This window comes from Sceloporus occidentalis, unplaced genomic scaffold (assembly GCF_023333645.1).
Source record: "Sceloporus occidentalis isolate IW3139 unplaced genomic scaffold, rSceOcc1.0.p SCAF_2, whole genome shotgun sequence".
Taxonomy (NCBI): domain Eukaryota; kingdom Metazoa; phylum Chordata; class Lepidosauria; order Squamata; family Phrynosomatidae; genus Sceloporus; species Sceloporus occidentalis.
In genome coordinates, this window is record NW_028316982.1 from 215,116,676 (window position 1) to 215,137,953 (window position 21,278).

General features: G+C 41.8%; 2 protein-coding genes across 2 annotated transcripts; one reads left to right on the top strand and one right to left on the bottom strand.

Annotated features, from left to right (window-relative positions):
• Positions 1–208: 208 nt before the first annotated feature.
• On the top strand, positions 209–1,519 carry LOC149319681 (uncharacterized protein F54H12.2-like). The gene has a single exon (XM_089508438.1). The coding sequence runs from the start codon at positions 209–211 to the stop codon at positions 1,517–1,519; it is 1,311 nt and encodes a 436-aa protein (XP_089364564.1).
• Positions 1,520–3,894: 2,375 nt separating this feature from the next.
• On the bottom strand, positions 3,895–5,205 carry LOC149319682 (uncharacterized protein F54H12.2-like). Its single transcript, XM_089508439.1, has one exon. It carries the CDS (start codon positions 5,203–5,205, stop codon positions 3,895–3,897), a length of 1,311 nt encoding a protein of 436 aa, XP_089364565.1.
• Positions 5,206–21,278: the final 16,073 nt, after the last annotated feature.

A 21,278-nucleotide genomic window follows, 5' to 3' on the forward strand; every position in this document is an offset into this window, starting at 1 on the left:
AACTCCACAAGAAGGCTCAGGCCTGATGTATATTCAAAGAAGGCATCGTCAAAAAAGAAAAGCATCACGGGTGAGGTTAATAGGCCCTCCCCGAGCCCTTAAAAGAAAACGTGTAAGCAGAAAGAAAACTCAGAAGCGGAGAGCTGTAAGGAAGAGGAGGAGTCGGCCTCGCGCACAGTCTAAGAGAGATATATTTTAAACTAAAACCATGGCTTTTATCCACAGCGGATCTGAAGAATGCACAAAATCTGAATTAGACCTATTTAGTATTGGACCTACACAGACAAGTATCGAGAAAAGTTTGTATATTGAGGTGCCCCCCTTGACGGCTCTGACAGAATCTGCGCCGCTAGATTTTTTCATTGCAGGATATGGTGAAGATTATATGGATCTCAATAATACGCTCTTATATCTAACCTGTAAGATTACTAAGGATGATAATACAAACATTCCTGCAACTGCCGAAGTTGGATTGGTGAACTATCCTATAGCCTCCATTTTTAGTCAGCTGGATGTGGTTTTGGGCGATAGGCTGATCAGCCAGAGCAATAACTGTTACCCTTACCGTGCTTTCATAGAATCTGTGCTGAACTACAGTGAAGACACTCTAGCCACCCAATTCTCTACAGGGTTGTTCTATAAAGATACCGCTGGAGAGCATGAATCGGCAGATCTGGAGGGGAATAATCACGGCTTTATTGAACGAGCAAACCTGACACGTGGAAGCAGAAAACTAGATCTGCTGGGACATCTCCACACAGACCTATTTTTTCAGGAGAAACTGCTTCTAAATGGGGTGGATGTAAAAATCAAACTCACACGCAACAAAGATCCTTTCTGCTTAATGACCGATGATGCAGACAGCAGTTACAAACTGCAAATTTTATCAGCGTCCCTTTTTGTGAAGAAGGTGAGAGTGTCACCGGGAGTACGGCTAGGTCATGCAGAAGCTCTGCTGACATGCAACGCCAAATACCCTGTGGACCGTGTAAGCATGAAAGTGTTTAGCATCCCGAGAGGCAGCCGTGTCACCAACCAGGAGAATCTCTTTTTGGGTCAATTACCCAAGCAGGTGATTATAGGCTTGGTGGACAACGACGCCTTCAGTGGAACTTACAACAAGAACCCCTTTAACTTTAAGCATTACGACATCAATTTTGCTGCGCTGTATTTGGATGGAGAGCAGAACCCCACAAAGCCATTTCAACCCAACTTTGAAGATGGAAACTGTGTCAGGGAATACATGAGTTTGGTGCAGACAGCAGGCAAGCATATGAAAGACCGATCTCTTTTAATCAACCGTGACGAATATGCAAGAGGTTACACGCTTTTTGCATTTGACCTTACCCCAGACCAAGAAGGCGGAGATCATTATTCGTTGATCAAAACCGGGAACCTGAGGGCTGAATTCCGGTTCGCCAGACCTCTGCCCACTACCGTGAATATGATCGTATATGGTGTTTTTGACAATGTGATAGAGATAAATCACAGGAGAAACGTCTTGTATGATTATATGTAACATGGACAGCGTGCAATTAACCCGCATCCTTTCTTCAAATCCTTATACTCGAAAGCCGTTCTATGGAGTCTTCCCGTGTGACATGCTCCCTAGAGAGAAGCTGATACAAAGACCTGTCTGTCTAGTCATCAACACTCACCCCCACAATCTCCCTGGAGAACACTGGTTGGCTATCTACTTAACAGAAGAAAATACCGGTGAATTTTTTGACTCCTACGGACACCCTCCCGACCACCCGCTCTTTCCTAAAACCATTGTTAAATTTTTAAGAAAAAACGCCTGCAAAACTATGTTTCAGCCCAGAGCAGTGCAAGCCTCAGACTCTGTGGTGTGTGGTTACCACTGTGTGTTTTTCCTTCAGCATCGCTGTAAAGGCCTGACTTTTAAAAATATTCAAGAATTATATTCTCACGACTTGCAAAGAAATGATGAAATGGTGGTTGAACATGTAAAAACAAAGAGGAACATGCCAAGGCTTGTCTCATACATGCCCAAACTTGTCCCAAACATGTTTCAACCAGCCCAAGGATGTATAACCTGCAACGCTTTTCATAAACGTTCTTGTCAATAAATAGATCCTCTAGGAAGGATTTTAAAGAATTTTTCTTGTTTGTGTTTTTCTTTTAACTAAAATAAAAACGTAGACTTAAGTGATAATTTTAACTTATTTATTTCTCTTTTTGAAAAAGCATCAGGAGAATCATAAATGGAGCCAATTAGCTGTACTAGACTGTCTCTGTTTTCTCAAAGCTTTGCGGGAGGTCTTGGGGGTGTGAAACAGCACCGTGACACCAAATTCTCTGTTGGCATGGTGCCCAACCACAGACGTTGGGACATTGAGCTCTGCCATGGCCCTCATGAAAACATCCCAGCCTTTTGGAACATGTTTGGCTGGTAAAGCATGGGTCTGAGTAACCCCCTTGACTAAATCCAGCATATTGGACCCAGCCACAGGTTCCCCTTTATAGACAAAGGATCCTTTGTCATTCCATGAAGAAATACTCTTGTGTTGCTTCATTTTGGTTAACAACACCCTTGCTGCATTCTTGTATCTGGCAGGCAGGCTTTCCAGGATTTCTTGAAACAGGGGTTCAGAGGAGCGCCATTAAAACTACTCGTTAAGATGCCCCCACCCCAGAGGAAAGCTTTTTTATGTACAGCCTCAAATGACCTGGTTGCAGCCATCTCAGAAATAGCCCTGAACGCTTTAAAAGGCAACATTCCATTATCTCCTCATCAGGTGCGTGTACTGAGAAAGAGGCGCCATCCAGAAATCCTGGAAAGCCTGCCTGCCAGATACAAGAATGCAGCAAGGGTGTTGTTAACCAAAATGAAGCAACACAAGAGTATTTCTTCATGGAATGACAAAGGATCCTTTGTCTATAAAGGGGAACCTGTGGCTGGGTCCAATATGCTGGATTTAGTCAAGGGGGTTACTCAGACCCATGCTTTACCAGCCAAACATGTTCCAAAAGGCTGGGATGTTTTCATGAGGGCCATGGCAGAGCTCAATGTCCCAACGTCTGTGGTTGGGCACCATGCCAACAGAGAATTTTTGGACAAGCTAAAGAACCCCAACGATGCCACTCCGGTGCTGTTTCACACCCCCAAGACCTCCCGCAAAGCTTTGAGAAAACAGAGACAGTCTAGTACAGCTAATTGGCTCCATTTATGATTCTCCTGATGCTTTTTCAAAAAGAGAAATAAATAAGTTAAAATTATCACTTAAGTCTACGTTTTTATTTTAGTTAAAAGAAAAACACAAACAAGAAAAATTCTTTAAAATCCTTCCTAGAGGATCTATTTATTGACAAGAACGTTTATGAAAAGCGTTGCAGGTTATACATCCTTGGGCTGGTTGAAACATGTTTGGGACAAGTTTGGGCATGTATGAGACAAGCCTTGGCATGTTCCTCTTTGTTTTTACATGTTCAACCACCATTTCATCATTTCTTTGCAAGTCGTGAGAATATAATTCTTGAATATTTTTAAAAGTCAGGCCTTTACAGCGATGCTGAAGGAAAAACACACAGTGGTAACCACACACCACAGAGTCTGAGGCTTGCACTGCTCTGGGCTGAAACATAGTTTTGCAGGCGTTTTTTCTTAAAAATTTAACAATGGTTTTAGGAAAGAGCGGGTGGTCGGGAGGGTGTCCGTAGGAGTCAAAAAATTCACCGGTATTTTCTTCTGTTAAGTAGATAGCCAACCAGTGTTCTCCAGGGAGATTGTGGGGGTGAGTGTTGATGACTAGACAGACAGGTCTTTGTATCAGCTTCTCTCTAGGGAGCATGTCACACGGGAAGACTCCATAGAACGGCTTTCGAGTATAAGGATTTGAAGAAAGGATGCGGGTTAATTGCACGCTGTCCATGTTACATATAATCATACAAGACGTTTCTCCTGTGATTTATCTCTATCACATTGTCAAAAACACCATATACGATCATATTCACGGTAGTGGGCAGAGGTCTGGCGAACCGGAATTCAGCCCTCAGGTTCCCGGTTTTGATCAACGAATAATGATCTCCGCCTTCTTGGTCTGGGGTAAGGTCAAATGCAAAAAGCGTGTAACCTCTTGCATATTCGTCACGGTTGATTAAAAGAGATCGGTCTTTCATATGCTTGCCTGCTGTCTGCACCAAACTCATGTATTCCCTGACACAGTTTCCATCTTCAAAGTTGGGTTGAAATGGCTTTGTGGGGTTCTGCTCTCCATCCAAATACAGCGCAGCAAAATTGATGTCGTAATGCTTAAAGTTAAAGGGGTTCTTGTTGTAAGTTCCACTGAAGGCGTCGTTGTCCACCAAGCCTATAATCACCTGCTTGGGTAATTGACCCAAAAAGAGATTCTCCTGGTTGGTGACACGGCTGCCTCTCGGGATGCTAAACACTTTCATGCTTACACGGTCCACAGGGTATTTGGCGTTGCATGTCAGCAGAGCTTCTGCATGACCTAGCCGTACTCCCGGTGACACTCTCACCTTCTTCACAAAAAGGGACGCTGATAAAATTTGCAGTTTGTAACTGCTGTCTGCATCATCGGTCATTAAGCAGAAAGGATCTTTGTTGCGTGTGAGTTTGATTTTTACATCCACCCCATTTAGAAGCAGTTTCTCCTGAAAAAATAGGTCTGTGTGGAGATGTCCCAGCAGATCTAGTTTTCTGCTTCCACGTGTCAGGTTTGCTCGTTCAATAAAGCCGTGATTATTCCCCTCCAGATCTGCCGATTCATGCTCTCCAGCGGTATCTTTATAGAACAACCCTGTAGAGAATTGGGTGGCTAGAGTGTCTTCACTGTAGTTCAGCACAGATTCTATGAAAGCACGGTAAGGGTAACAGTTATTGCTCTGGCTGATCAGCCTATCGCCCAAAACCACATCCAGCTGACTAAAAATGGAGGCTATAGGATAGTTCACCAATCCAACTTCGGCAGTTGCAGGAATGTTTGTATTATCATCCTTAGTAATCTTACAGGTTAGATATAAGAGCGTATTATTGAGATCCATATAATCTTCACCATATCCTGCAATGAAAAAATCTAGCGGCGCAGATTCTGTCAGAGCCGTCAAGGGGGGCACCTCAATATACAAACTTTTCTCGATACTTGTCTGTGTAGGTCCAATACTAAATAGGTCTAATTCAGATTTTGTGCATTCTTCAGATCCGCTGTGGATAAAAGCCATGGTTTTAGTTTAAAATATATCTCTCTTAGACTGTGCGCGAGGCCGACTCCTCCTCTTCCTTACAGCTCTCCGCTTCTGAGTTTTCTTTCTGCTTACACGTTTTCTTTTAAGGGCTCGGGGAGGGCCTATTAACCTCACCCGTGATGCTTTTCTTTTTTGACGATGCCTTCTTTGAATATACATCAGGCCTGAGCCTTCTTGTGGAGTTGTGGGTTTCATTTTATTCATAACTGCCTGAGTAACTTCACCGACCACATCTGTAGCAATATTCTGCATGGCTGTTTTAACATGGGGTTTCATTATGTTCAGACCTCTTTTCAAAAGTGGACCTGCTTTTCTGAAAAGGCTTCTGAAAATCCCGCCAAGCCCAGATCCGTACATTACAGGGGTTCCATGGTACCCTGGAAGACCGTTACCGGCTTGGACCCTGTAATAATCTCTATAAAGGGCAGGGTCACCATATGTTTTCACAAATACCATCTTTAAAGCTTCAGTATTCTCCTGGGGCGGAAATGTAGTTTCACAAGCACCTTACCCGAGCGAAATGGCACTTTTTTGTTCTGGTCCGACTTTATCTCAATGGTGATGGTGTCAATGTGATGCTTACTTACAGGGATGTAGTGAGGCTTATCATAAACAATATGGACACATTCGTCGCTCTGTCCACGTACAGGGATGCAGCGCAACAGTGGGACATAGAAGTCTCCCACGATCTGATGCTCCACTATATCGGTGTACACATATAAGGTGTTGAAACCAGCTGTGATGTCTGCTTTGAAGGGGGGAGTTTTGGTATGACGGTTGGGTACTAATCCTAACATGTTAGCTAGTCTCCCTCCAGCCTGGATTGTGTATGGTCCATTTGTTTTAAGTCTAACCTTTCCGGTCACACGGTCATAATGAAGAAGCGCTTCAGGGGGGTCAGGACCTCTTGATATCAGGTTGTTCATAATTTCAAGAAGTACAGGGAGCTCAGAATAATACCCCCGTTGCAGAATGAAGGACCATTTCTTGGTCTCATTGGCAATTTCAAAAGGTGTATTAGTATTGAGATTATTCCAAGTGTGCGGGTACTGTATCTCAGCGAGCCCTACTTCCCACTCCCCGGGAAGTTCCAGGGCTCTTGCTAAAGAGATAGTAAAGCACGAAATTGTGTTCTGTGGAAAAACGGATGCGCTGCTATTACTAGGGAGCAAGATATAAAACCCACTCTCTCCCATTTTCCCCCACCTCTACACAGGTTCACCAACTTCAGAAGCAAGCACCCAACTGTTGAATTTGCTAGGCCAGCCTAACCATTTCACTAGGTATTGTTTTCTCCTACCCCGGCCTTTAGCGTCTAGTATTTTTTCAATCCTGTACGCTTGATCCTCTTTGACATTCACCTTTTGTAACTCTTCAGGGTAAAAGCTTCCAACAACAGGCTCCTCAAGATAATCTTTCAGCAGGTACACAGGTCTCTTTGCAGTTAGGATGACCTGGTCAATAATAAATACTTCTGTGGTGAAATTCTGTTCATATCCTTTGGCAAATATGCCCTTGCTTTTAGAAACCCTCACATGGTCTCCTTTTCTAAGGAGCGGATGCTCCTTTTCTGTTTTGATAGGGGCCCCATATACTGTTTTCCACACGGCTAGAGCATTAGAATCATTGACGTCTGCAGGCCTTGCTTTGATTGTTCGATGAAAACTCTGGTTATAACTTTTTAGAAACAGGGGAAGCATGTCAATATAGGTAAAGGTATTTTTAGCTGTGAAATACCTCCACATCTTTGTTTTTAATGTTCTATTAAATCGTTCCACAACCCCTGCCTTGACTTCATTATTGGTGACAAAATGATGAATCCCATGATGTTTTAATAGGCTATTCACAGATTTGTTTAGAAATTCACGGCCACGATCCGTTTGTAATTTGACAGGCTTTCTGCCGCTTTGGCTAAAAATAGCGTTAAAAGCCGCGGCCACTTCTTTACCGGTTTTGTCCTTTAAAGCTAAAGCCCAGGCAAATTTAGACAGGATATCTATTACTGTTAAAATGTACTTGTAACCTCTGTTATACTTAGAAAACTGTTGCATATCAACCAGATCAGCCTGCCATTGAGAATCCACATTAGATACAACCGTCTTGTTTCTTTTAAAATGCATTTTGGCAGGTCTGTGTAGCGTATAGGCATCTTGGCCAGAAAGCCATTGGGACACCTCCTCTCTTTTAAGATTTTTGTTTATGTATTTTGGCTTCATGAAGTAGGGCATTCACACCCCCAAAGCTCCCAGTTCTCCCTGGAGAATAATATATATCACCCAGAATTTTTTCATGCCCTCCCATTTTCAACTCTAAGGTAAGTATGAACACACTCATGTAATACAAACAACATTTTATTGGTGGAAAGATTAGAAACATATCTACACCTTAGGGATGGGGGAAACATTTAGGGGCTGTAGACTCTTTCCAGCCTGGTTCTCAGCACCGTCTGCTTGTAGGTCTTCATCCTAAGCCAATAAAGAGAAATAAGAAACGTTTTATTCTTTTAGAAGACAACACACTTGTCTCCCAAATGATAACCAGCCCACTAACTTTTTTTTTTTTTTTTAAGATTTTATTAACTTACCGTTAAACTGTAGTAGCCGGAATCCACGCTTTCATTCATAGTTTCTTCCGCATGGGAAGGCTGTGGTGGGTCACGATCTCCCTCTTCCATGACCTCTTCCATCTGAGCGGCGGGTTTCGAAAGTCCTGCGCCATCCGGTTCATCAGGGCTCTGTGGAGTGTCGGGTACGTCCTTCTTCTCCTTCTTCTGGAGAATGGATTTTAAATTGCATCTGCAATCACACTCGAGTTCTGAGGAATCGTCAATGAAATCCATAATGTTGGGTGTCTTTTCAGGCTCTTTGGATTCCTTTCCAGGCCAAATATTCAACGGTACGGGAGGGTCACTAAAGCCCACAGGCCCGTGGTAGTTTGGCCAGGATGTTATTCTGGTGGGTTTGATTCTCCGGTTTGTAGAAGGCGCTGCAAACCGCAGAGGGGTGCTCGGCGTCTCCATGCTGTCTCCGCAGAACGTGTCTGGGCATGCATAGAATGGCCGCTTCTCGATACAGGCTAGAGCTCTCTTCAGCCAGCCTTCTGGTTGGCTAGCGTGGACCACGTGGCTCTCCTGAGATCAAACCATTGGTCAGGGGGGCACGTGACCTCAAGGGCGTGGGTGAATGGGAACCCTTGGGTCAGGGGAGGGGTCAAGGGCGGGGCCAAAGGGTCATAAATCATTCTTGGGGCATGGTCAGGGGCGGGGCTAAAGGGTCATTAATCATTCTTGGCGGGAGGATTCATGGGCGGGGCCAAAGGGTCATCAATCATTCTAGGGGGCATGGTCAGGGGCGGGGCTTAAGGGTCATCAATCATTCTAGGGGGCATGGTCAGGGGTGGGGCTTAAGGGTCATAAATCATTCAAGGGGGCGGGGCTTAAGGGTCATCAATCATTTTTTGACAGGAGCTACCCCTATATACTACTTACACTTAACTGAAGCTGTATTTGAGGCATACAGAAATATATTTGGGTATCAGCAGCATACTGAGCACCTCACTGCTTGCTTCTGGATGACTTCTCCTAGTAGTCTCATGCAGATGTTGGGGATAGAATGGCACTTTGTATGCCATATAACAGCACCTTTTGGGAGGAGCAGCTGCCCCAAGAACCATCATCTGGAACCTGCCCAAGAGATAGGACTGGAATCACTGAAGTGCAGTGCTTCCACTTCCAGCAGGATACCATGGTCAACGGTATTGAATGCCACTGAGAGGTCCAAAAGCACCAGTAGGGACACACTTTCCACACTCAGGCAAAGATCCTCCATTAAGGTGACCAAAGCAGTCTCAAAGTGGATGTGTTGTTCTTATGGGCTTTGTCAAAATGGGGGCATGAGGTGATAGGCAAAGCCATTACAAAGGTTTGTTTGTTTGTTTTGCTGGAAAGGTGTCAGGGTCTGATGTCCTGACATGCTTGCTAGCCATATATTGTGTATATGCTTTATAATACTGGGCGCTGAGTTATGCTGTACCAGTGATTATGCTGGGCAGAGAAATTGTTTACCTCTTGAGAAGAGTAGGTGTGAGGGGAGAGAAAAACTGCTGTGAACTGTCAGAAGTCAAGTTGATGGGAATGCTTGGTACAGGATGGAAAGGTGGAGCTGTCCTGGGAACTGGGTTGTTTTGGTTGAAAGAAAAATGGGGTGTGAGCACACGAAATTATTTGACTTGTTATATGCTCTTAATATACTCTTTAACTGAAGTTGCTTCAGTCCTGACAATATCATTTCTGCTGTGAACATCTTTAGTTTCTAAATAGAGTTTGATGAACCTTCTTAAAATTTGCACTTCTGAACTGAAGATTGCCATTACATGACCAAAGGTTTAGCACTGAAGCTGTACCTTGTGGAAACCAAATGAAACATGGGAAATATATACAGGTTTGGAAGAGAGGAGTGCCTGCTAGAGAATTCTTAAAGGGATAGGCAGGTTTGAGTAGACTGTCCTTACCCAGTCTAGGCGCTCTGGCTCTTTTGGGCCCCAGCACTGGATGGGGCTGATGAACAGAGCTAGTACTTGGGAGACAGTAGAAATGTACACATAACTGCAGCAGACTGTACAGAATAGTTTGTCATGATATGATGATCATTCTGCGATGTCATGCCACTTCAGTATTGTAGCATAAAAGAAACTGTTTACAGTTAGTTGTAAATGGAGTGTGCTTTTTGAATTGAATTAGATGTGAGAGTTCAGTCACTTAGACTTCATAGGCTTTCAGCATGCTCTTTATATGATGACTTTAAACAATTGCATTTCCCCCCTTCAGCAATAATAGACGGGAGATAGTCTGGTAAATAAGACAGAATACAGCTGGTTTCATTAGCAAGTGTCAAGATTACTATCTATTTCTCTTCCTTTTTTTATGCAGCTATATTTTACTTGTGATAACAACAAAAATGTTTCTGGGAGAAACATTAACATAGGAACTCAACAATAATTAATAGCCATTGTATATCTCTGTATGCAATTCAACATGATCACTTCTCCCGCTGCCAAAATATAAGCTATAATGACTTTCAAGAATACTCACACTGCATTTACAATGACTCAAAGTCCCTAGTCAAGCAGAAAATGCAGACTCTTCTAAACATGAACCTTGTTCCCATCATAGTCTACTTCCAGAACAGAAGAATTTTGAGAATGATTGTTTCTCTGTATCCTACATTCTTGTGCAAAATGATAATTAAGGGCATGTGGCTGGGCAGAAAAGGAAACAGTGAAATCTTCATGCATCCTTGCCGTACCATCCTACCACTATATCACATGGCAAAAGAAATGCAAGATGCAGTAAGAGAGAAGTGGCTTTCTCTTTGCCTCTCTAAATGAGATTGTAGCACTTCTATTCTCTTTCCAGAGGAACACAGTCATAAAAGCATCTTTTTGCTGAACAGATTTTTCCAGCATGACAAAAGACATGTTTTTATAACTGTCTCCCTCAGGAAGAGAATTAAAGCAGTTTGACAGCACCCCAGATGGTTTGAATCAATCAAAGAAGCCAAGGCCCTGAATCAGCAAGACCTAAGCAGAGCTCTTTATGAGAGGATGACTTGAAGGTCTTTCATTCATAGGGTTGGCATAAGTTGACTTGATGGCAGTTAAAAATAACAACTAAGGGCCCATTCACACTATCTTTTATCCCAGTTTTGAAATCGAATGTTCCACGTGAAGTTCATATTGGGCCCAATTCTGTCATAATCCATGTCGAGCCATGCACAAGGAAATGCCCCTTAGCGCGGGGTATCGAGATTCGGGCTAAAGTCCGTCTTTTCTGAAAAGACCTGGGTTCTGCGAAATATGAACTTGCCCCCGATCATGATTGGGGAAAATTCAGGGAGGGATTAAGGTCAGAGGGTGGGTAGAGGCCAGAACATTCCTTCCCCTCATTGGAGGGGAGGGGGAGGAGGAGGAGGAGGAAAAGGAAAGAGCCGAAGGAAAAAGGGGAATCTGACAGGAGGCAAAGGGTGACAGGAGGCTAAAAGGGGAAATCTGGGTGACTGACAGGGACTGCAAAGGGCTGTCAGAGGGAGGGCGGGGGGGAGTGGAGAAAGTGATGGAGGAGGAGGAGGAGGAGGAACCTGGATGCAAAAAAGGGGGATTTGACAGGAGGCTTGGGTGAGAGGAGGCTAAAGGGGAAATCATGGTGACTGACAGGGCAACAAAGGGCTGTCAGAGGGAGGGCAGGTGGGGGGACTGGAGAAAGTGATGGAGGAGGAGGAGGAGGGAGCCAGGGGGGAAGAAGGGGGCCATGGAGGGCGTTCTATAATGGAGCAGGAGGAGGAGGATGAAGGAGCCAGGGCAGCTCAGAGGGAGGGGAAGGTTGGAAGGAAAGAGGAGGAGTAAGATTGCCAAGGGAAATTGGGCTGCGGGGCCAAGCTGGAGGAAGGATGTAGGGAAATCAGGCTGCAGAAGGAGCCTCTTTTATTTTTGACAATCTATGCGCATGATTTTTTGGGTGACATGTCTGTGTGCTTGCTTGTGCTACTTTCATTTCCTCTTGCTCCTGGATTATTATTATTATTATTATTATTATTATTATTATTATTATTTGTGTTATATGTGGATGCTACAGTCAGAATGCCTGTGCTGCATTTTCCTTTTATTCCCAATTAATTCCATGGGTCTACTTTAGTTGGAACTGACAGGTCACTCTCTCAGTGGAAGGCAATGGCAAACCTCCTCTGAAGAGAATGTAAGCAAGAGGAAAAGGGTCAGTTCAGGTCAGGTCAAAGGCAGGGCATGAACGGAGCTCGCATCAGGCACCTTCCCCCCCCCTTTTTTTTTATATTTTTTTAAATTATTTTTGACAAAATATGTGCATGTTTTTTTTCTTGAGGCAGATATATAGATGGATAGAATGTGGCTAGCTGCTTGTTTGCTCGCTTCCAGCAAAGGGGAAATGTTGCAAAGGGCAACTTTTTTTCCTTTGCAAATGAATGCTACAATTCGAATGTTACATTTGTTGCTCTTGTCAATTTGGCAAATTGGCAAATTGATACATGCTTTTGCTACTGTCTCTAAGGAATTCAGGGGTAGCCCTGAATTGCTTTTAAGAGCAAAAAAGAATGCATGGCAATCACATGCTTTTCTGGCATTTCCGAGGTGAGGAATTTATTATTATTATTATTATTATTACATGTGTAAGAGGCATTCTGGGGTGGCAAGGGGGGGGGGGATACAGGATGCATTAGCTTGCATTTTGGGGTTGAAAATGGGGCCAAGGGCAGATCATAACCTGCACTGACCCAAATGCCCACAACACACACACACACACACACACACAAGGTTTTTAAATCTGACAAAAAGTGCGCATTTTGGTGCATTTTGTGCCTGGCTCTTTAAAAAAAAGGTGGGGGGAAGCATACTTCCGATACCCCAATGAGTGGTGCAAACGTCACCTATGATGACTGCTTGATTGACAGCAGGCGCCTTCATGTTAAACCCAATTTCTGTAAGAAGGCATTTGGGTTAAAATGCCCCAATTTTTGTAGTGGGCACTTGCTAATGGAGAGATTCGGGAGACCCCCCCCCCCCCCCGAATCTGCCCAGTTCCTTCCAGAGCAAAACCGCCAGTGGGAATAGGGCCTAAGTAATGCACACATATCCACAACAGTTGGCCAATTTCAGTTAGCAGACAGCTTATTTTGATGACTTGCTTCAGCTTGGCTTAAGTCAAAATTGACTTGAGAGCAGTTCACAACAAAATCATCTGTGGTCATTATTTTTGTTTTCTTAATGTTCAACTGTAAACCTGCCTTTGCACAGTCTTCTTTGACTCTCCATTCCTACTATGTCCAAAATAAGACTGGTTGGGATGCATGAAAGTGCTTTTCTGATGCCCACATCTAAATTATACTCTCATTCATTAGAAGTCAAAGTCAAGATTCCTTATCAGATCTTAGGGTGCTGGTTAGATAGTGTGAAAGGGGATAATCTTTTATTCAAGTGATATAGACCTAGATTTATGCCTATATCTTTTTTTTTTAAAAAAAAATCACATATCACAATTATGGTCAAAAAAGCCAGAAACACACCCCATTTTTCTGAGTTATTGTGCTGATAACCATGGTTAGATGAGAGAAGCACCTTGTAAATACTTCAAGTTCTCACTAGCATCAGAGTTCAAAAGCACTGCTGTCTTTTAAAATACCATGGGGGAAAGACTCCAATGACCACTCAGTAGGAATTGCTAGCCAAAAGGTATACATGAAGGAGATTTGAACTCGAGTGTGTGTGTATTCTGTACTTGAATATTTCAACCCAGCCTCTGTAAGTCAAAGGTTGTTGTTTAAAACCCCAGCAAGTTTTCAACTAATTGTGACTGGACTGAAAGTATTATACTTTGGTCTTTCTCATATGTAGAGAGGTGAATATATTTTTTTCTTGGAATGTTATGTTCTCATTCTTTCCTGGAATCTCTTTCGTTCTCTCATTTTCATCCCTTATGTAGTTCAGTCTACACCATTTATACTCAAAGTTATCTGATTACAAACAGACTTCTGAAGATGATCTTGCTATTTCTGAAGTGTCTTTTCCACTTCTTAGTTGATGTATTACTCTTTATCTCTGGGTGCATCTACTTTGCTGAAATTTATAGGACCTTAGCAGAGCAGTGATGGACAGGGGACCTTCGTTGTCCTTTGACACCACTTTAATTGTAATGGCTCCATCCTACAGAATTCTGAGCTTTGTAGTTTTTTCAGACACCAGCACTCTTTGGCAGAAAATGTTAGGATATTGGTAAATTTCAACAACAGATCATTCACAACAAAGTGTGAGAAACAGGAGACTGGCCAATTCTTCCCCACACATGTGTTATTAGCCTAGTAAAAGATAAAACAGAGTCTTCATCCAAAGTAACATAAAATATGAAGTTGAAGGCTTTCATGGCCGGCATCCATAGTTTTTTGTGGGTTTTTCAGGCCATGTGGCCATGTTCTGGAAGAGTTTTTTCCTGATGTTTCGGCAGCATCTGTGGCTGGCATCTTCAGAGATGCCAGCCACAGATACTGGCGAACTGTCAGGTAGAAACTCTTCTAGAACATGGCCACTTAGCCGGAAAAACCCACAAAAAACTAACATAAAATAGTTTTTACTTAAAGATCTTGTGCATAGCTCATACACAGGCACAGCTTTTGTGAAATAAAATAAGTATAATTTCTACGTGTTAATTGTAAAAAGACATTTGGAAGAAAAATAGTTTGTCAGTTTGTTTTACGAGATTACTGTACAACTAAAAAAAGTGACTTACCACTGGTGAATTCAATTTGTATTCAGGATACATCTGGATTTTATTGCATGGACTTTTGCTGCTGATGCTGCCAGGTGGGTGACATCTGGGTAGAATCTGAGTTCAGTTGGTTGATTTGCAAAGCCAGGAAGCTCCTGGCTTTGAAAAGAGACCGGCTGAACTTTATATGATATTTGTTGTCAGTAATGGGCTAGATGAGGGCAAACAAATTCAAACTTAATCCAGATGAGACTGAGATGTTCCTGGTAAGTCAGAAGGCAGATCAGAGAACAGGGACTTTGCCTGTGCTGGATGAGGTTACCCTTCCCCTGAAATCTGAGGCTCATAGTTTGGGTGTTCTGGGTTCATCTCTCAGCCTGGATGCCCAAGTTTCAGCAGTGGCCAGGAGTACATTTGCACAGCTAAAATTAATGTGCAAGCTGCACTCATTCCTTGAGAAGTCAGATCTGGATTTAGTGACACATGTCTTGATTGCATCCTGTTTGGACTTCTGTAACACATTCTGTGTAGGGCTGCAAACAGGCAAACAGGTCAGTTCCTGCACCAGAGGATAAATAGACATAAATCAGACATTAGGAATGGAAATGCACAATAATTGGAGGCAGAACATTTCAATCTCCCAGACTATTCTATGCCAGACCTCAATAGTAATAGCAACAGCAAGTACATTTCTATGCGGCTCATCAGTGCACTTAAGCAGTCTCTTAAGTGGTTTACAATGTGTAAGCTAATTGCCCCCAACAAGCTGGGTACTCATTTTAGAGACCTTGGAAGAATGTAAGCCTGAGTTGAGTCTGAGCCCTTGGCTAGTTTTGTGAGTGAGTGGCTGCAGTACAGACATTTGACTACTGTGCCACCAGGGCTCTTCAGAACAATGGTACTTGAATGAAAGAACTACAAAGGTAGACTGGAAACAGAAACTGCAGAACTGGAATCCATTCATAAACTACAATCCCTCAACAATGGATTGAACAGGGACAATGGTTTCTTGGCTCACTACACACATTTCAACACTATCTCACCCCATTCGTGGGGGGGGGGGATCCTCACTCATCTATTCTCCCCATCTACATGCTAGTTTCCAAGGCCAAACTGGGCTTGACATCTCATTTCCATATCCAAGGAATATGTCTTTGTCTATAAACAACCATCGTTATAACTGGAGTTGGTACTTCATTTCCATACTCAAAGGATCTTGAATTTGAACTGACATTCTCACATGCCTATGGCATATATATATGTGTGTGTGTGTGTCTGTCCCTGGCTTCCATTCCACCAAAAGCATATGGGGAAATAGTCTATGAAAGCTCATGATGCCACCCTCTTTCTTTCAGTTAGTCTCAAAGGTGCTACAAGATCTCTCTACATGCTGATTCTACAGACTACCATGTAGTTTTGTGAAACATTTAGCCTTCTCTGTCAGACAGCTCTGGTGCTACAATAAACTTCCAAGATTCCCTAGCCCTGAACCAGGGCAATTAAAGCGATCTCAAACTGGATTGTTTCTGCAGTGTGCTTTTGTAAGACGAATGAGTGAGCTCTGACTTAAACCCAGAGCTGAAGAACCGAAGAACCATGGAATTGTGCTTTAAACATAGCTAAAGGAACAAACAAGATGGTTCCGCGCAAAGCACTGATGTGACGAAGGTATTTGGCAACCGAGGCGAGGAAAGTCTGAAAACTTGGAAGCTGAAGTGGGGTGCCGTCCAGGTGTGACGAACCATGACCGGGAAGAACCTTACCTCCTGAGTCGCCATGATGAGGAACTGACAGGACAATGGAGAACTTTGAACAGAACGAGTTGCTTTGAACACGGACTGATCTGAACAACCTGTCTGTCCTCTCAAAAGAGGAAGTTGAGTAATGGGCTGCAATATTGCAAGACTTCAGCAGCCAAGAGCCAGAGAGAAGAAAAAGTATAAAGACCCTGGACTTTCATCTCCATTTTGTTGGCACCATCCGCGGCAACGGTGTCATCCCCAGCCTTCGAGAACAACTGATCAATGTTCAGCGGAAGGAAAGCGTGTGTGAGTATTGTATGAATGTGTGAGTGAAAGAGCTCTTGATAATCAATGGTTGTATTACTTTGTGATTCAATAAATGTTACATGCATGGTGTTTAAAACCAAATTTGGTGTCTCAATGTCTTTCTCAGCCTTGCTGTGAATAGGTCCACGGAGGGAGAGGTTTTCATTACACGCTCTCAGGATAAACAGGTTGCCCTTACCATCTTGGGCATAACACTTTGGACCTAAATTGCAGATTTTTGAGCAGAATTTTGCTTGCATGGGAAATTAATTCTATGGTGTCAGGAAAAAGCAACATGGGATATATAGTCACAAGAAATATAATATGTATATGAATGTATTTGAAAGTAACATGACACAGCAAAAGCAATTGAAATGGCACATAGGTGTTGCATATAATGTAATTAGAAGTTCCTAAAAGCCAAGGACACATGTGGCAAGGACAAAGTGAAAAGGTGCAAATTGATATCACCTGAAAGTCATTGAGTGGACAGCAATGTATGATGCAATGTGAAGTAAAGATTGAGCCAAGTATGATATGTCAATCATAATGTATGTACACGCCCAGGAGGTGGCAACTGTATAATGAATGGAGAGACAAATGTCTATATAAGCAATAATGTATGGCAATATTTTTTGTGGGTATTGAGGAGTATAGTAGTGTGGGTATTGAGGAGTATAGTAGTGTGAGTTTTGTGAGCAGTGAATTGTTTTGTGCATAGTGTATGTATTAGAATAAAAGTAGATCTTTTATAGAAGACTACTGTGTTGACTGGTGTCTTGAGAGCTGAACAAGAACCAGCAGACTCCAGAGAAGATTGGAAAACATCTTCAGCCAATTCTCAGAGCTACTGGTCAAACTGGTTGTTCTTCCGCTGACCAGGGGGGTGAGAGTGAAAGCCAGGAGAAGAGCTGCAACTCCCATCATCCCTAACATATGGTCCTATAATTGCCTAATACAATAATTTTGTTTATGTAAAAAGTTTTCCCCCCCTGAATTTATCTAATTCATTTTTAGGATGAGACCCCCTTGAGAACCAGTGTAGTGGAACACTTTGCTAGCATGATTCCATGGAATTTTAGAGGGAATGAAAGTGGCTGTACTGGTGAAGGGAGGAAGGAGATGTGCCCATCAGTAGTCCTGGGAAACCTGTGCACTGTTGTGCAGTCTGATGGAACATTTGAGTGGAGAGATTTCAGATATTCCTTATGCAAGGTGGTAAAAACTCCTAGTGCAGTGAGGTTCTCAACAGGATTCCAGCATATACATTTAATTATGAATTGATTCAACTCCAGGTGCATGTTATGCCATATGTGCATCCATCTGCAAAAAATCCCAATGTATGTGTGTGTATTTGCATAAGTTTGCATGCGGGCATTCAGTACCAATCTATTTGGATAGGGCACAGAGTTCTAGCTGAAATGTATTAACTTTTTTTTTAGTTTGACATGCATTTTCTTTCTCTGCTAGCCTACAGCAGAGGAATTTAGGGTGGATACAGTCAACAAGATAAAAGTCAACAAGATAAATAGCATTAAATCAAATTCAAGCTGAAATGTAATGTAACATTTGGGTAAACCAATGTAACCGATGATGATAATATGCCCAGTTCTGTCGAAGTCATATGAAAGATATGCAATTTGCTAAGCTAAAATTTAAATATCATGTCTAGATGGAAATGCTTTGCTTAAGTAAACTGCATATTTAATACAGTATGACTGGATTTTACATATAGAAGTTTGCTTCTGAGGAAGTTATAAGCAGTTTCTTTCCAGTACTGGCATTCAGTAGCTATAATTTTTAGATCTGGCTGGACTTGTTTGTGCTTCCTAGTAACTACACTTGTATGAGAGGATCTTCTTTTGGTCCTGCAAAAAAAATTCCAAGCCTGGAAAGAGTGTCATGGGGGTATTGGACTACAGCTTCCAACATCCCTCACTTATGACTATGCTAGCTATGATTGTTGGGACTTGCAGTGTAACAACATGTGCAGGGCAACAAAACTCCCACTCCTGGCCTAATCAGTGTCTCATAACCAATTTGAATATGAGGCACACAGTATGACAATGAGTGTTACAGAAGAAGCAGCTGTGATGGTATCTCTTTTTTTATCTTCAGCAGTGTGGTGAAAACAATAAAAAGGTTTGAGAAATTGAGGAACATTAAAATCAAAGAGCAAGACAATGGTGAAGCACTGTATTAGTTCAGAGCATGTTTACAAGGCTGCTTTTTGGAATGAGATGGACACAAGTAAGAAAAGTTTCTACTCTTTTAAATATATTAGCTGCAAGCCAGTTCATCATAAAGATAATCACTTAATATTGTTGTTAGACTTAAGGGATTTTAAAAATTAAACCTTTAGTTTTATATAACATATTAATCATATGTTATTTGTTATTCTGTGCCTTCAAGTCATTTCCCTCTTATGGCAACCCTAAAGTGAACCTAACATCTGGTTGTTTTTTTAGGGCTCAGAGTGTGTGATTGCCCAAAGTCACCAAGTGGGTTTCCATGGCCAAATGGGGAATCAAGCCCTGATCTCCAGAGTCGCTGTCCAACATTCAAACCATTGTGCCACACTGGCTTTCAGTCATATGGTTTATTCATATAAAAAATCAAATTGAATCTCATAATACAAATTAAGCAATTTTCAGGTTCGATTTCAAAAATACTCTATGGGATGGAAGAGTTGCCATACAATTAAGATGGTTTTCAGTGGACCCATTTCAGTAAATTGGTATATTAATTTAGTCAACTGAAGATAAGTATACAGAGTATGGCAAGATATGAGTTTACCAGATGGAATTCTTTTGCCAGAACACATTTGTCATGTAGGAAGGGAAAAGCCTCTTCATGGTGACTCAGCCTTCAAACATGCACAGCATTAATTAGACATCGATCAATCCATCCATCCATGTCTCAGTTTCATTAATTCAAATAAATTGTGTAATCCAATACCTGTCTATTTGGGAGTCAGCACCATTAAATTTAATGAGCTTTACTCCCAGGTATATGTTTATAGGATGGAAAGCGTAAGTGTAGACCCATTTACTATTAAGCTGTTTTCAGAGAGGTAGCTATGTTAGTCTGGTGAAATAAAGCAGAGGAAAGTATTTTGGCACCTGAAAAGCTTGACACATGGCAAAAAACTCTGCAAACCCAGTTCGCTTCATCTCATGATACATCAGTGAGTCAATAAAAGCTTGTATCAACATAAATGTATTAGCCTTTTACATGCTACAAGATTCTTTGCAAGCACTAGAGGAGTGTCTCAGAAATAAAATTCTGGTGCTCTTTTTCAGAATGGTAGTGGATTCTCTGGGGAATAAAACATATTTTCAGTTCTACAATCTCCCCTCAGGAAGAGGAATCTTTTAGCTCTAGATGTAGTGTTGTGCTATCAAAGTACTGTAATAGCTCCACAAAATCCACACATTATTACAGCCTAGAAGCTTATTTGGCTAAAATAACAAATAATCATCACATCATTTTTAAGGCTTCCAACAGCACTGAATTAGAGTCCTTATAGTCTCTCATCCTGCCAATCACCAGAAGAAGGGATTTTCTGAAAGCAGAACTGATTCAAGCACAGCATGGAAGCTGCAAAATCCATCTCCAAGGCACTTAGTAATGTTAATATTGTTCATGGGGTGACATTTAAACCATAGATTTCACATAACTTGCAAAAAGAGAACATTTTCTAGATGAGATTATGACAAAGGGGCAAACTGTATGGTGCTCAAAAATGTGTGTGACAAAGCCTTAATAGCTTGTTTTAGTAAATAAAAACAGCTTCAGAAAAGTGGCAAAAAGTGTTTTAACTTTTTCACTACATACAGATTTTGAATTCCACAGTGTTACTACCTTCCAATAAACTGCTTTGCACTGGAGAAAAAATATCTTTAGGGAAAGAAAATAAGCACCTGTGTCCCTTATCCATACATTTTTAACTGGACAGGATGGATCACATAGATATGTGTGACACCAGCAGTGTGCTCCATAATGATGTAGGTGTCACAGCCATGGGAAGCCACTGTCATATAGTGGTTAAAAAGTTGGTCTGGGATTCAAGAAACCTAAAACTAAATCCATTTGTCAGCTCTGGCAATAGCTCTGCATACTGAATCAATAGGAAGCTTGATAAATCAACATTTAGTAAATCTATGTGATTCAGTGGGTCAATGCTGATTTTGATTAACAATTGGATATTGGTCCTAGCTCCCAATCCCCATTGTGAAGTTTATTTCACAAGAGTGACTTCAAGTAAGTGACAATTTTTCAGTCTGACCATAAATTTTCCTTAATACAAAAGCTAAAAGTGAAACTTCTGTCACTAAGCTTCAGTAATGAAATCATCATTTGATTTGGACTGCCTTCAAAATTTTCAGAAGTAGAACTTCACTTGGTTTAAATATTAGAAACACTAGACTAATTGTTCTAACATTTTTAGCAACATATTTTACATATGCAACTAAATTTATGCAGTGAAAACAGTTCTGATAATATTTATGGGGGGAAAAAGAAACACAAATAGTGGCACATGTATTTTGCAGTAACACAAAATATCAGCCCAGAGCAAATTTTTGCAGCTGAGTCATAAAATCTTTGAAAGGCAGCATTTATAATGGAAATTATAACAAAAATATCAGTTGAGTTAGAATACAATTCCTTCAGTCACTGAAAAAAACACTGCAGAAAATTCCCCTGGAAGCCAT

What these genes read in the sequence shown, in the direction of transcription:
- LOC149319681 (XM_089508438.1), top strand. Translation starts at nt 209, where the DNA reads ATGGCTTTTATCCACAGCGGATCTGAAGAATGCACAAAATCTGAATTA.
- LOC149319682 (XM_089508439.1), bottom strand. Translation starts at nt 5,205, where the DNA reads ATGGCTTTTATCCACAGCGGATCTGAAGAATGCACAAAATCTGAATTA.